This window comes from Apus apus, chromosome 20, assembly GCF_020740795.1.
Source record: "Apus apus isolate bApuApu2 chromosome 20, bApuApu2.pri.cur, whole genome shotgun sequence".
NCBI lineage: Eukaryota > Metazoa > Chordata > Aves > Apodiformes > Apodidae > Apus > Apus apus.
This window is the reverse complement of record NC_067301.1, coordinates 3,322,909-3,338,074: the sequence shown is the minus strand read 5'-3', so window position 1 is coordinate 3,338,074 and position 15,166 is coordinate 3,322,909. Positions and strand designations below refer to the sequence as shown.

Genomic DNA, 15,166 nt, shown 5'->3' with positions numbered 1-15,166 from the left:
CAACTTGAAAAGGAAAAGGTGGGGTATTATTATTATTATTTTTTTAAATAATGAAAAGCATCTTGTGCTCTTGTGATGTGCAGGTAGGATGCCTGGAGAGGAACATGTAGCAGTGCAGAAAGCAGAGATGACCATGTCTCTGCAGGCAGGTTGGCCACCCCTGGTGCTGACAGACCCTCCTGACCTCACTGAAGGGTGGCAGAGAAGAATAAAGATCATATTTAGCCCAAGCCCTCTTACCTTCTTGTCCCAGAATCTGCATTGGCCAATAACAGTGCTCCTGACAGGTACAGTTAATGGTCAGGAGTGTTCCTGTCAGGTACACCCTAAAAATACTTTTACCTTCTCCTGCCTCTCCCAGCAAACACCCTTGATTTCCAGTTTATTTTCCAAAGAAATATTTCCTAACTGCCAGTCCTGTAAACAAACAGTGATCTCAAGACAGACACCCAGTTGATCCCTTCCCAGCAGATCACACCCACCTGGAGCTACAAGCTGCCCTCCCACACAGCACCTCGAAGCCACCCCAGTGATGGCTTTTGACCCAGATGGGGTCACCACCAGCAGCCAGGACTGGTCCTACAAAGAGGTGATGTCACATTTTAGGATAACAACAGGTCTGCTCCAATGCACGGGCTCAAGACTTGTCCCTTCCTTTTTGCTAAGCAAATGTGTCCTGTGCAAATCCAACAGCCATCCCACCAGGAAAGCAGGGCTCCTACATTATCAGTTTTGCCTCTAATTATTCCTGCCTGCCTGCACAGCCTCCCACCTCCTCCCCAGCCTCCTTGCCATATTCTAAGGCACTTACTTGAAGTTAAACTTCTTCAGCCTCCCTACAGCCAGCTTGGTGGAACTTGCCTGAGCTGCTGCTGGTGTTGCTGCTGAAGGTGTCTGGTTGCAGTGAGGATGCCCAGCTCTCACACTCCATCCAATCCTTGAGAACTTCTTAGCAAAAGGGAGGGGTTGGTGAGGGCCCCAGAGCAAAATACAGGGTGGTTGGCTGAACAGACAGCAGGACCCTTAGACAAAGGAACGTGTCCTGTCCCTCAGAGTCAGCTCACTCAGGAGCCAACAGGCACTGAAACTGAACCCTGGGCTATTTAAAGCAGCAGATTTTTTAATGAGGACTTTTTATTACCTATGCTGAGCAGTTTTACTGGCTTTGACTTGACCACAATGTTACTGTTTACCAAAAAAACTTGTATTAAAAAAAAAAAAGAAAAAAAAAAAGAGGTGCATAAGTCCCAGTGTAACCTCTGCTGTGTCACTGAGAAAGAGTCCTTGGTGGCACCTGGGGTGGCCTCCCACCCACCGTGCTCCCCAGCTCTTACCACCTCTGAGACCCAGCTGCAAGTGCCGAGGGCTGGGTGATCCAAGGTGATCCATGGGAAGGGATCAGCCTGCAGGGGAGGTGTCTGTGAGGTGCTCAGTCCTCATCTGAGAAGGTCAAGTCCTCCACAACGTCCTCCTCCCCTTGGGCGAGCTGGTCCAGGTCAGCACGTGTCAGCCCACGGAGACAGGGCCTCTTCTTCTGTGCCCCCTGGGAAAGCTGCGGGGCTTCCTGGCCTTCCTCTGCGGGTGGGAAGGGGGAGAGGTGTAAATCCTGCTTTACTGGGAGAGAGAGTGAGGCGAGTCGAGGCAACTCGTTGCTAATTAATCCCAGACACTCGTTAATTTCTTGGCCCCGCTGCAGCTCCCCGGCAGCAGCAGGAGTGCTGCAGGGCACTGGGTGCAGCGCTGGTGCTGAAGCACTCGGGGTGATAAAAGAGGAGCCCCCAACCCTCTGCTGTGCAGAAACACAAGGCAGAACTGGGGGGCAGGAGCCAGGCCCCACAGCCCCACCGCAGCTGCCAGGCTGGGCAGCACGAGCTGCTGGTGAGGAGCTGCCCTGCAAGATGCCCAGATGCAAAACTAGCCCCAAGCTCCCTCCTGGCTTCATGTATCTTAATCGTGGGGAGCACGAGTGTCCCCAATCCCAGAGTCTTACCCACCACATGTGGTTTGAGCCCCCAGGCCTGCCTGTCCCCCCTCTACACCAGGAGACTCTTGTGGCTCCTGCCCTCCTACAGGCCCAAGTGCAGGGAGCTGCTGTTATGCCTGAAGGAAGAAAGTGTCAGAGCTCCTGCTCCCCCAGACACACACTGAGGTGCTTTTCCTCAGCTTGTCTGAGCACTTCAGGAGGCAGAGAGGGAAAACACTCCTGCTTTTCACAGCATTGTCAGAACATGCACCAAATACCAACTAGTCTTGGCGCCCAGGTGTGCACGCCGAGCCACAGCCACCTGCCATGCTCCACCAGGCTGGTTTTGCTCTCACTTGGACTCTTTCCCCCTTCCTGCTCTCCAAACCAGTAAAGAAAGCCTGAACAGGAGCCTTTGTGGCTGTTCCCCACCACCCCCATCACCCCCAGTGGCACAATGAGGTGCACAGCTTCAGCCCTGTCTGACAAAGGCCCAAGGAAGTGGCACAAAACCCAGCAGAGGAACCCCTGGCAGGGGGTCCTGTAGGAGTGAGTAGCTCTCTGAGGGCTGAGCAAGGGGCTCAAGGGGGAGATACTCTCACCTCAGCTGCAGAGCAGCACCTGGGGTCCTGCAGAGCCCCTGGGGTGCTGCAGAGCCCCTGGGTCAGAGCTGGCAGCTCTCCCAGCAGCCAGGCAGGTGCTGTTTGGGAACGGCCTCTCCTGCTGACACTCACCTCCCTTGCTTCCCCCACTGGTCTGTCTCTGGGCAGCAGCTACAAACTGGTACAAGGGCTCAGGACAAGCACAGGGCCAGGCCAGTGGCTCTAGCAGGGTCTGCACACACACTGGCAAACAGCACTGCTTTGGTGCAGAAACCCCAAACACAGGACTTGGACAAGATTTCATAGAATCATAGAACCATTCAGGTTGGAAAAGCCCCTCGGGATCACCAAGTCCAACCATCATCCCTACTCTACAAAGTTCTCCCCTAAACCATCTCCACCAACACCACAACCAAATGACAAACACACCCAGGAATGGTGACTCCACCACCTCCCTGGGCAGCCTGGTCCAGTGTCCTTATTTCCTATCAGTTCCACCCTGGCAGGAGCTGTCGAGGAGCAGCAGCTAAAGGGTTACCCCCACACCCCAGGCAGTGCTGAGCTGAGCAGTGAAGTGCTCCCTCCACAGCCCCATGCCTGTGTGACCAGTGGAGAGCCTTGCAGCAAGGTTTCTGTACCCTGGTGGGGTGGGCTGTACTTCAAGAGTTTGTTTGAGCCTCTCTGCAGGAGGCCCCTGAAAAAGAGATGAAAGGGACTGGTGGCTTGTTAGAGCGAGGCCTGCAAAGACCTTAACCCTTTCCCTCTCCTCACTGTGAACTCAGAACTTGCCAGGCCTCCCTGCCCAGGGTGTGTGTGTGTGTAAAAGTCCCTCCTGACACCCTGCAGCTCCGAGCAGCAGCAGAGCAAGAAGAGAGACAGTTCCTCTGTAGGGGAGCCCCCAGAATGCAAAAGAACCTTCAATTCTGTCAAGAATTCCCTTCCCCTTTGCCCAGCTGCACTACTCACCATCCGAGTCGCTGTCTTCTTCCAATTCTTCCTCGTCCTCCTCGATTTCATACTTTCCTTCTTCTTCATCATCATCATCCTCACCATACTCCTTGCTGCTTGCTTCGGAACTGTCGTCCGACGCCCGCTTGGCTTTGCCTTTACCTGCAAGGATTTGTCCTATGTAAATGGCACCAAAAAGAGCAGCACACACACAGGCAGGACATGCAAAGGGTAAAGTGCCACCATCCCAACAGTCATACACATACTGATGGGGAAAACTTCTCCAAAAGCCACGTCCCTTTGCACCAGGGGCGCAGAGAAAGATGCATTTCATTTCAGAGGCCAGGACACAGAGTCTCAGAAGTCACCTCAGAAGTCCACAGCAGCATTTCACTGCTAAATCCCAGGATTTGCTGCAATCTGGTATTTATGGAGCACCCAAGTGTCCATCATGAAGATACCAAACTGTCTGCCCTACTCAGAGAGACAGGGAAGCTAGGAGAGGAAGGCAGACAGAAAAACAAAATAAGAACAAATGGAATTACTGAACAGACATGAGAAAGGAGAAGAAGTAAGTCACAAAGCTGAGACCAGAGAAGGGCTGGTTCCACTGAGAAGCAGTGCCTGCATGTACCCACCCTCCATGGTCCTACGTAAAGAAAAGGGGTAAGCTCCCTGGTTCAGGGCATCCTTGTAAGCCTCTCTTAAGCTTTATTCCCCGTTTGTCACAACAGAAAGGTCTAAGAACAGACACTGCTGCAGGTAGCCAGCCAGGTCCAAGGGAGCTGGGGAGAAAGAATTAAGGAACTCTGGGTGCTTGGCCTGTGCAAAAATCATCAGCCTTTGAGCCTCTGCAACTAGACTTCTTTTACTGATGTTGAATTCACTTGAGTGGAAGAGTGCTTCTCCCCTCTGCCTCTCCTCCAGACACCCTGAGACACCAGGCATTTAAATGACAGGGTACAAATTCAGCATGGAGGGATCAGAAGAACCAGCTGCTTCTTGCACCCTTGCAGCCACCACCCCCGAGCTAAGCCCAGCTCAGAGCTGCAGGCTGCCTCCTGTGCTTACAGAACTGCTGCAGCAGCCAGTTATTCACACTCCAGTCTCTGCTTGGGAACTGCCTGTACATCTTTTGCATGTTGTGATTCTTGGGCCCCACGGTGGCATCTCATTCTTGCCCCATCCTCCCTGCTCAGCCGCTGCCCTGTGTTACTCACTGAACTGGATACAGAGCCATTAATAAGCTGGCTGCTGCATTCCCAGCTCCCTCTGCTTGCACCCCCATCTGTCAGCCCTGCCAGCTCACAGCCTCTGCCACAGCCCGCAGGGATGGGAAGCTACCTCTGATGGAGGGAGCTCCCTGGGACACCTGCTCTGCAGGAGATGGATGGCAGGGCTGCTCACACCATGGCTTAGTGATGGGCACCTGAGCAGCTCAGGAGACAGCTGAGAGGGGCACGTGCTCATCCATCAACCAGCACCAGCAAAAGCACCAACAGATCTGGCCACCAGCTCATCTGAGAGGATGCAGGGAAACCATCTGTGGGCAGGAACTGGGTATCAGGCCCTCAGGTCATTCCTTTGTGCTACTAAGGGGAATTTACTGACCTTTTCCAGCCTCCTCCTCCCCTCCAATAAGCTCAGTCCATCCCTACAATGTACTCAGGCAGAACTCAAGCTTCCATCTCCTGAGGCAGGAGTGGGTCAGCAAGACTCAGAAGACAATGCCCAGGGTGCCCTGGTTAAACAGTGCTTCTTCCCTCTTCCTCCTCATTCTGTCTCTAGTTCCCCAAGCTGTCAGCCCCCACCAGGAATTTTGCCATGGGAAGGACCATGATTATTCTGCTAGGAAATGAAAATATCTGACCTCTCCTTCCACAGCCCTGGCCCCCACCACTCTGGCATTAAATTGATGTAATATGATTATGTGAGGGGAAAATGAAGGAACTTGTTTGAGTTCATTAGAGGCCCAACCAACACCTCACGTGGACAGATCCCTCCTTCCAGCCAGGCTCAGGAGAGGCCACAGCCACCCTCCCTTCTTGCCTTTAATTGCCTCATGAGGAGCCAGCCCAGCACCTCTTTCTAAGCCATTAATAATTTCCAGGAGCAGCTCTTTCCTCCCAGAGATCTGTCAGCTGGTAAATGAGAGAAACACATGAACTTCCCCACCCCCACCAGCGATACACAGACTGATCAAATCCACCCTCTTTCCTCCCCATCTCCTGGCTTTTTCCACCCTTGCCTGCTCGGGGGTTCCTGAAATGTGTAAATGTGTTTCTCTCTCCTCTTCAGACCTTGCAGAAACCCAAGCAAGGGACCCTCTCTCCTGCCACCAAATGCTCTCTCCATTCCAGAGGGCAGCTTGTCTCGATGTGATGGAGTTCCCCACCTTTCCTGCCCCTTTGGTGTGCAACCCTGCTGAAATGAGCAGGCAGCTTCCAGCTCTGCCTGCACAAGGCAGGGGGAATCTCCCCTTAGATCCACAAGATCAAAAAAAAAAAAATGGCAAGTTCATCACTCCCCTTCCTTTTCCTGGGCAGCCACGACTGCTGCACCAACAATACCCTGCTTGCAACTCCTCCCCTGGTGTGGCTGCACCACTGCCAAGCAGAGACCAAAACAACCAGGAACAGCCACCAGGGCCCACCAGGCTGGGACCCTGACACCTGGGCTCAAATTCCTGCCCCAAACCCCACTCCAACTGTGCTAAGACATCCCTCCCTCTCCTGTCTCAATTATTACGCTTAGATTTTTCATGCAGACTGTCTGAGCAGGGACTGCTCCTGCCCAGCACCCCCCACCAATTGATCTGACTAATGGCAAACTGGGAGAACAGGGAGTTCCCCTCTTCGTTTGGGAAAACTGTGCCCTTCACTCCCTGCCTGGGACTGGAAGGAGCTCTTCAGAAGTTTGCTCTGCTCTGAGAAATACAAAGAGGTGAGTTACTGAGCAAGATGTTCTGGCTAGCAATAGTTAACCCAAGAACTCTAGCTGCTCTCCAGGCCTACCAGATCTTCCAGAGAGATCAAAGACATTGTGAACTGAAATCAACATTTCACTGATTCAATCCTTATTTTAAAGAAAAAGAAAAGGTATGGGGGGGCTTTAAACAGCAGCTAAATCACAGAAAACAGATGATTTCCTGGCTTTTAGCAGGCAGTTTTCCACTCTTGTGAATTTTGTCTGGGATTTGACAGGCCAAAACAACTACTGATGGGAACAGGAATGTCCTGTCAACACAGGAACAGTTCTGCCAAGCCAAACGCTGGGGCTGGGGAGAGATGGGAGCCATTTTCACTCCTCCAGAATCCCACCAGAAAGCCACAATCATGCTGCACCAGCAGCAGGTTCTAAAATCCAGACTTTTATGTAGTAATCATCAGGAGGAGTTTTCCAGACCAGAGCAACCATCCTGACAGATTTAACTAAGGGGTTGCATAAGAAGATAAGTTACAGCAAGAAACCACTTCAACTATCTAGCTAGGACTTTTCTGGCAGGGAATCCCTTCCTTTCCAGAAGTCCTTCCCCTCCTCCCCCTTCATTGCAGAGACCAACATGTCCCCAGTACTCTGGAACTGGCTCTTTCCCCTAAGAACTCTGAACAGTTCTGGGTGCTGCTGCCAAGCCTTGCTGATGAGGAGAGCAGGGACATCTCTGGGATGGTTGACCCTTCCAGTGAGCTTCCTAATCTTTCCCTACATCAGCCTTGGCATTCCCAAACCATGCTCTTGCTTCTATTCCCAGAGCAGGGAGGGTGTAGCCCACCAGCTTCATCTCCTCCTGCCCATGTCTGTAAATAAGTGTGTCAGTTGTGTCAGAAGGGCTCATCTGCTCCCTCTCTCCAGAAAACACCCTACTAGGAACAAAGTCTATGGAGAGGCATCTGACCCAGAAATGCTGGAAGGCAAGACCCCATTTCTGGCCCTGCAGTGCTGAGGGACACTGAGTGACCAGATACAGCAGCTGTGGGACTGACACAAGCAGAGCAGGGAGAGCCTTTGATACCACGAGGACCCGAGTCCTCATTTGCACTCTCTTCACAATATCCACCAGTCCACGAAACCTCCCAAGCCAGTTCCTGGGCAGCACAGGAAGAGATCCCAGGTTCCCCTGGCTCCCAGCAAGCTGCCTTCTGACCTGCATTTATCATTGCCTTCGTAGAAGCCATCAGGATGCTTCCAAGGAATTGACTCACAGGGCAGGCAGGACAACCCCAGATCTCCAGGATATATCTCAGCAAATCATCTGGATGTCACACTGATCTTTCAGTGCCTTGGTCAGTCACTTTTGCTCTCCTACCCACAAAAATCCACTGACTTCAACCTCAAGCCATCAAACAAGAGTTTTCCAAGAGTTTTTCTTCCTCCTGCCTCACAGATGCCTGTGAGGCAGACAGTGCTCAGAGGTCCTGTGGTCTCAAGATCTATCCTCATGTGCACAACAGACTTCATCAAATTAAACCTCCAAGCAAGAGAACTCTGCATTCCTGCAAGTCACCCTACCAAATGAAGGACAATGCATTCAGAAAACCTGTGATATTCCAAATTACAAAAAAGAACATCAAAGTTTTTCCTCAAACTAGGTGGTGAACTTCTCAGGCAGGTTCCACAATTTACTGTGGCCCCCTCGTGGTCACAGCCAGAGAGTTGACACCACTCCCTTTTCTCTAGAGGCTCCAGGCTTCCTTGCCTTGTCAGGAATGTTTGCAACATCAGTCACTACAAAATAAATAAATCAGGAGCAGAAGCCAAGAGGGGATAACCATTCTTCCATCAAAGGTCCTTGTTCTGGCAGCCAGGCCCTCTGATAGCTCCTGTCTGGAATGACACACACAGCACAAGCCCAACGTGCTGCCAGGTGGGACATCATCCTTATTCTGCTTTTAGAGGTGTGGAAACAAACCATGGATTTCTGCACCTCCACCTCAGAGTGCAAAAAGACAGCAGACACTTTGGTGTTCTCCAAGGTGAGACTTCAGCCCAGAACCTGCACAGGGTTATGAGCACAAGGAGAACACACTCTTTGGGAATTAAAAATTGGAAGCCTCTGAAAAGCAGGGTCTGTGGTGTCCAGGTCAGTGTCTGTGACAAAAGGAAGGTGTGAAGGGGAGGAGAGAGCACAGGTCATGTACAGAAATACACTAATGCAGGACTAAGGCTTTAAAATGAGCTGAAATGACAAAGCAGGAAAGAGAGAGAGAAAAAAGCCTCCAAATTACCTTCTACTACCTAAAAAAGCCTCCAAAACACATAATCACCTCGTGCTCTCTCCCGAACAGCTTCTCCTTTGATCTGAACATGGCCAGTGTGCATGCCCCACAGGGCAGAGCTGTATGGACCCATATCATACAGAATCCTGGACAAGAAGGAGGAATGTCCAGGCCCAGCCCCATACCTTTTATAGGGAATCCAACATTCTCCTCATCAGAATCACTGTCCAGCTCAAAGAGTTCCTTGAATTCCTTCTTGTCTTCTTCCTTCCTTTCATCTTGCTTCTTACGTTTAATTTCTGGGAAGTTCAGATCTTCAAGCTGAAAAAACCAAAACAAACAGTAAGAACAACCTTAATTTGTACTTTTAAACATAAAATGCTGAGCTTAAACACAGGAACTTGGCTTTGCCCAGTATGTACAAGCCACACTGGCAAAAACAGTCAGGTGTGCCAACCAGGAGAGCAAGAGATTTGTGAGTCAGTTACACGGGTGAATGATACAGGCAAAGCACCACTGCTCTATTGATCTTTACCTAATAAACTACTTTTGCTAATGGGCTGTCTACTGCTGGTACCTTAGCATGGCTGAAAATGCAAGAGGTCCACACAAGCTGGCTGTCCTAGGTCACTGGACTGAAAGCCACACAGGGCCTGAGGGCTTGGGCAGCCAAGCACAGTCAGACTGTGCTGGTCACCTCTGAAGGAGCAGATTTCCAGCCAGGCCAGAGCTGTGACAGTGAGAGCAGAGGCACTGTCTCTGTGGCTGTGGATTTCAGCACAGTTCAAGGTGCTGAGGATGCTGAAGGTCTCTCTGCGCCACCACTTCCCCAGTTGCCAGCCCTTCTGGAGATCAATGGGCCAAGAGCCTTGCTGCTGCAGATAGCCAATATCAATGCCATTAAGTACTTGCAATTGACACCACCTCACTGCTCTTTACACCTCTCCGGAGGGGGATTAGGGGGAGGATTTACTTGCAAGGGCTCAGGCCAGCAGGGCAAAGATAATCAGAATGCAAATTAAATCCCAAGTGCTCCCTGAACATCAGCTGCCTGCTGCCTGTGCCTGGCTGCACAGCTCCTGGGAAGCACTCAGGCATTAGCACACATTAGCTTGCTTGGAAACATTCACCCTGCTAGTAGTAACTCATTTGCTCTCTCCCACCCCACAGACCACCCCTCAGCACAGTCCCCTCTGGCCACATCCACCCCAACCCTCCCCCCAGCTTCCTCCAGGGGGAAGTGCAGCAAAGCTCAGGCAGAAGCAGCTCTGAGCAGAGAGGGGAAAAAGAGAACAGGGATGGGGGGAGAGACCAGAGACATGCGTTTGCTCCTGCAGCCAATTCCAGCAATTTCTCCCAGCCTGTTCCATGGTTATGGTCCCCAGCTGGGCAATATTGATTCTGGGAGCTGCAGTAACCTGCAGCACCAGGATGGAAAGTCAGAAGCTGGCCAGAGAAGGGGAGAGGGGAGCAAATCGCCAGCCACTCTTAGCAGGATCCTCACATGAAATCATCTTCCCACCTGCCTTTTGCCTCTCCTGCCACCAGCCCTGCAGAGCCCTGAAGGGCTTTCTCTGTGCTGGGAAGATGCAGGAAGAGACTGGCTTTCCAAAGAGCATGTTCTCATGCCAGAGTTGGGAAGCAAGAGCAGCAGAGTCACTGCCAAGGGCCACCCTCAGCTGATTAATGCCATGCTGTGACTGTCCTCTTCCCTAGGGGGGCTGTGCTCCATCGTGGGGCAGGGGTGCTGCTGTGGTGACAATATTTTCCTTAGCCCCTACCAGTTCTGGTGGACAAGACAAGCTCATGCTTCATTCCTCTCATCTGTTCTGGCATTTATGGAGAGTAGGAAGGCAGTGGGAGATGCTCCAGAAATATTGATTCAATGAGAGGCTCCAGAAATAAAACACTGAGGTCTCAAGGGTAAAATGTATCAGTGATATATTGCTGGAGTGACCAGTAAATGAAATGCAAAAATCATCCAAGGTCCTAGTCTCCCTCCTCACATATCCTAAGGATGGGATGTTTCCACGGAACACATCATTCCATAGGTTTGGAGTGGAAATGGAGCTGTGTATGAGTAAAATGTCTCAGGTGTATGATGTGGATCAGTCTCCTCCAGTTCTCCAAACTTCTCCCATTCTCCAAACTTCTCCAGTTCAAGGCAGCAAAAGACTGAGACTGAGATCAACATGGTGAAAAATTTCCCCAGTATCCTGTGCAGGGGATGCACAGCAGGGAGCTGGTACTTGGGACTTCTTTATATTTTCATACTGCCTAGGAAAAAGTTCCTATTCCCAGAGGCAGCCCAGAGTTTTGGGTGACACCAACACTGCCTGAGCCCAAAGTGAGCGTATTAAAAAGGACCTGGTGTTGAATCATGCTGAGTTGTGCTACCTCCAACTTGCTAAGACTCCACAGGAGGGCCTTTCAAGATGAGCACCTCAAAATAAAGGCCCCAGAAAACTCCACTAGCTGTGGAGTGATCACAAAGCACAGGAATGAGCCTGGTCCTGAGCCCCAGCTCACAGTGACAGCCTGTGTTCATCACACAGCAGCAGTAATTAGGTAATTTGGGGGCCAGTCTTTTAATCCCCAGCTAGAGGGTTACAATCTACTGTGTCTCACGAAGCAGATTAGTCTCCATCCCATTACAAACCATTGGGAAAAGCAAATGGAATGGGCAGAGGGGGTCAGTGCTGTTATCCAAGGCAAGCTGCAGCTCGCAGCAGCTGAGAGCCAGGCTGATTTCTTCTGTTACTATTTTTTCCCCCCAATGGCTGCTAATGGGACATGGATTTTCCCAGCTCTAATGGGCCTCATGGTGTTCACTCTCCTGCTGGGACTCACAATGCTGCATCATTAAGCTCGCAGTCCCCACCGAGAGAGACAACAGCCCCATTCACCAAGGAAAGATGTCAGGCAGCCACAGGCCTCTCAGAGAGCCCCAAACTCTGTCTCTCTCTGCAGTTTATCTGTTTAGCCCACTTTCTCCAAGGAAAGTAAGTCTCTACCTCATCAACACTTCTGACTTCCTCTGGTTTCAGAATTCACTCTCTTGGGCCTTGCAACCCCCCCTCAAGCTCTCCACCTCAGCTGCTTCTGGACACCCCAAGGAGCTCCAGCTCCTCTCCAATCTTTAACATGTCTTGTCTGCACTGAGGCCTGATTTCCCCTCCCCTTGCAATAGCTGCTGCAGTACCAGGGAAGTGTGAGATCACACCAGCAGTTTTGGGCAAGAGTTTAGCCCCCCCTCACAGCCATCACTTCTTGCTCTTTTCTTATCTCCCCCCACCTCATTTCGTCTCTGCAAAAGCCACACTCTCCTGCTGGGTTTGCACAGAGAACAACTGTGCTTTTTGTTCCCTCTGCATGGCTTCCCCAGGGGAACTGCAGCCTCCTGTCCTTAGCTCAGGCTGGTATACAATACTGAGCATTTCTAGGATCTCCCAGGCCTTCTACCATGCTCAGGGACTTGGCTCAGAGCCAATCATCCTCCTGTCCCATTGATTATTTTAATTGTTCCCCACCATACGCTGGAGACACCAATTATATCTATTTCCTGCTCCCTGGCCAAGAGCCCAGCTCAGCCACTTTCACTGCATTAGCATCCAGACAGCTTTCCTTCAGCCTCCTAATGCAGCTCCCACCCCCTCCTTCTGCAGCACTGCCACGAGGAGTGGCCAAGGAGCCTTTCCTTGGGCAGGAGATGTGGGAAACAGCAGCCTGAGCACTTCTGTCCAGATAGCACCTCACAACCAGCCACCCCACAGGGCTGAAATGAGACAATGCAACCCAGAACTCATCTCTGATACCCCTTTTGCTAAGAAGGAGGTACCCTCCCCTCTCCTCTTTTCTTGCCAAGGTAGGTTTTAGCATGGCAACCCAGTCTCATTCTGCAAAAACAGCTAAAGGCCTGGATGAGCTCAACTCAACCTGTTTTACCTTTAAGAAAGCCACACAACTTGCAAGAAATGATGCCAACTGCCTAAAGCAACAGGCAGAGGACACAGGTGTTGCTCCTAGAGATCCCAGCAAGACAAATCTTCTGCAGGGAGCTGAAGACACCAGCCAGGCTCTTGCTCCTCCCAGGAATGCACAGCTCAGAGCCAGTGCCAGCCCTCACCAGTGGAGCTCTCCTGCTGCCAGGACACTGCTCTGTCTCCCCATGACACAGAAAATGGACAATAACTCAAGCATTTCATCCTTACTCTTTCTTTGCCACTGATTTCCAGCTGTATCTCCTTCTCTCTCAGCTTCTTCCACTGAGCATAATACTTGGTCAGAGGTGTCCCCTCCTCTTTGAGCTGCTTCTCCCATTGTTCCTGTGAAGAGAAGAGGTGCAAATTTCAGATAAGTTTTCAAAGCAGTTTTCCACAACAGCTTTGGCAAAGGCAAGGAATCAAGAGCAGAGGTTTAGATTCTTTCCCAAACCACCTTCTCCCAGCTCCTGGGGAGAAAACTGGCAACAATGGCTATGAATGCAAGCAGGACTAAGTGTGATTTCGGGCACAATCATTTAAGGAACTACTGAGTCAGGAGTGGTGGGACTGTCAGCTCTCCTTTGGTAAGGCAGTGCCTGGGCACTGCAAGATCCAAGAAAGCCCAAAGATGAGATGGACAGGTTGGCCAATGCCAGAGATGGTGCAGCCTACTGTAGTGAAAAAGTCATTAATTAACTGAAACCTGAAGGTAGGAATCAAAGGGGGCAGATCAGAGGATTTATCAGAACAAAATCTGTCCCCTTCTCCTTCAATGGAGTAATTTGATCACCTGCACAGTTCTTGGGTTTTTTTAATTCAGAAAAATCTCATGCAAGCATTTACAAGACCTAAGCACCCAAGATACCTGATTGCCTTTTCCCCCCTGTTCTACAGACAAGTGTTTGTGTTTGAAACAAACATTCCCCTGCAGGGTCTTGGCCTCATCCCAACCTTGAGAGAGCAGAGCATGAAGAAGTGCCAAGCCTGCTTCCACTGTCCAGAGGAGAACATGGAGGTGGAAACACCATGAACGGTGGGAAGCAAATTAAGATGGTTAAAAATTAGTTTACTCTTCAATCTCTCGGCATGTTCATGCTGAAAGGGGTGTGGGGGTGTGTCACACTAAAATACATTCTTTTTAACTTAAAACCCACCCAGAACTGTCCCTGTTTACTGGATTACCACACTGCCCAGAGGCTTTGCCTGCAGCAAATCTAATGTAAGCAGAAAGACATGACATAAAAGTAGGAACTGAAACAGGCTAATGAGGAAGGGAATAAGGAACAGGAATACAGGTTAGCACAGATGCACCTGAAGGTCCACACAGATCCAAAAAAAGAGTATCCTGAATCCAGGACTGAGAACAAATCCAGAGCTCTGTACAGGCAGCTGTGTGAACTTGATGCTCCTGTCTGAGTGCAGGAACAAAAAGGTCAGACCATCTTCACTGCAGAAAACACAGCAGCAGCTCAAATATCCTCCATCAGATGCTAAATCAATTGCTTCTAGGGAGCTGAGCCCCAAAACTAGGGAGCTATGGTGTGTTGGCTGCAGCCTGTGAGCCAAGGTGCAGGGAAAAGTGTGTTTGAAGAGCAGTGGATGAAAAAGAAACCAGAAAGAGCAGGTCTCCGCTGTGGGTATCAGCACAGAGCTCCCAGCTTACACAAATAAGCAAGTACTCTGGATATTGGGAATCCATCTCTGCCAGCTCTTGATTCGGCCCATCACTGGGAGGGAAGGGGAGATGATCTGTGGTCTCTGCAGCTGACACCAGGAGATGAACTTTGGCAATTAAACGGTGACCAGATCGCGTCACCTGCGCTCTAGCGGCGCAAAATCTCCATGTGCATCCTCCTACAGTCACTGTCCATGCTGCATCAAGCCAAGCAGGCTATTTCTGGTAATCATGGGTCCCAGACTCTCAACCCCCACGGGACTGCTTGTACCATGGCCTCAGGTCTGCAGGGCTTGGAGCCTGTGTCTGCCGACCAGCAGTGCCGGGAGGAGAGCGGGAGCAGACACGGGCTGGCAGGCGGAGACGCCAGGGAGGAGACAGCACAGCCTCCCTGCCCCTGCCCCACCACCACAGCAAGGGGATACCAAGTCACCCCATCTATAGATCAGGCTCCTATTAGGCTGCCAGCTGTAATCAGGCCATTTCCTGATGCTGCTTGGTATGGACAGCTTCTGGGAAAGGCTTCTTACAGAGAGCAAAAGTCTTTTTGTTCTGTCTGATACAGCTCTTTTGGTTTTACTCAAATCCAGATATAAAGACCACTAGAACACTCCCATCTTTCTAGTCAGAACACCTCAATGGGAATTCTGACTGAGTAGATGCCACCACACCCACTTTAACCAACTGGAACTCTCCTTCTGTAAGGCACCCCAGTGCTAGCACCTCTCTGGACACATGGAACAAAGATCATCACCCATCCTCCAGAAAAACCTTCCATC

The 15,166-nt window shown here is 50.9% G+C and overlaps 1 protein-coding gene across 1 annotated transcript in view; it reads right to left on the bottom strand.

Moving 5' to 3' along the window:
- Nucleotides 1–1,100: 1,100 nt before the first annotated feature.
- NOC2L (NOC2 like nucleolar associated transcriptional repressor) overlaps nt 1,101–15,166 on the bottom strand; it is a 42,449-nt gene continuing 28,383 nt past the window's right edge. Inside the window, exons 16-19 of the mRNA XM_051637207.1 lie at nt 12,941–13,054; nt 8,915–9,050; nt 3,532–3,675; nt 1,101–1,575 (exon numbers count right to left, since the gene is read on the bottom strand). Coding sequence (XP_051493167.1) covers nt 1,430–1,575; nt 3,532–3,675; nt 8,915–9,050; nt 12,941–13,054 — 540 coding nt within the window. The 3' untranslated portion in view covers nt 1,101–1,429. The remainder of the gene's footprint in view (nt 1,576–3,531; nt 3,676–8,914; nt 9,051–12,940; nt 13,055–15,166) is intronic.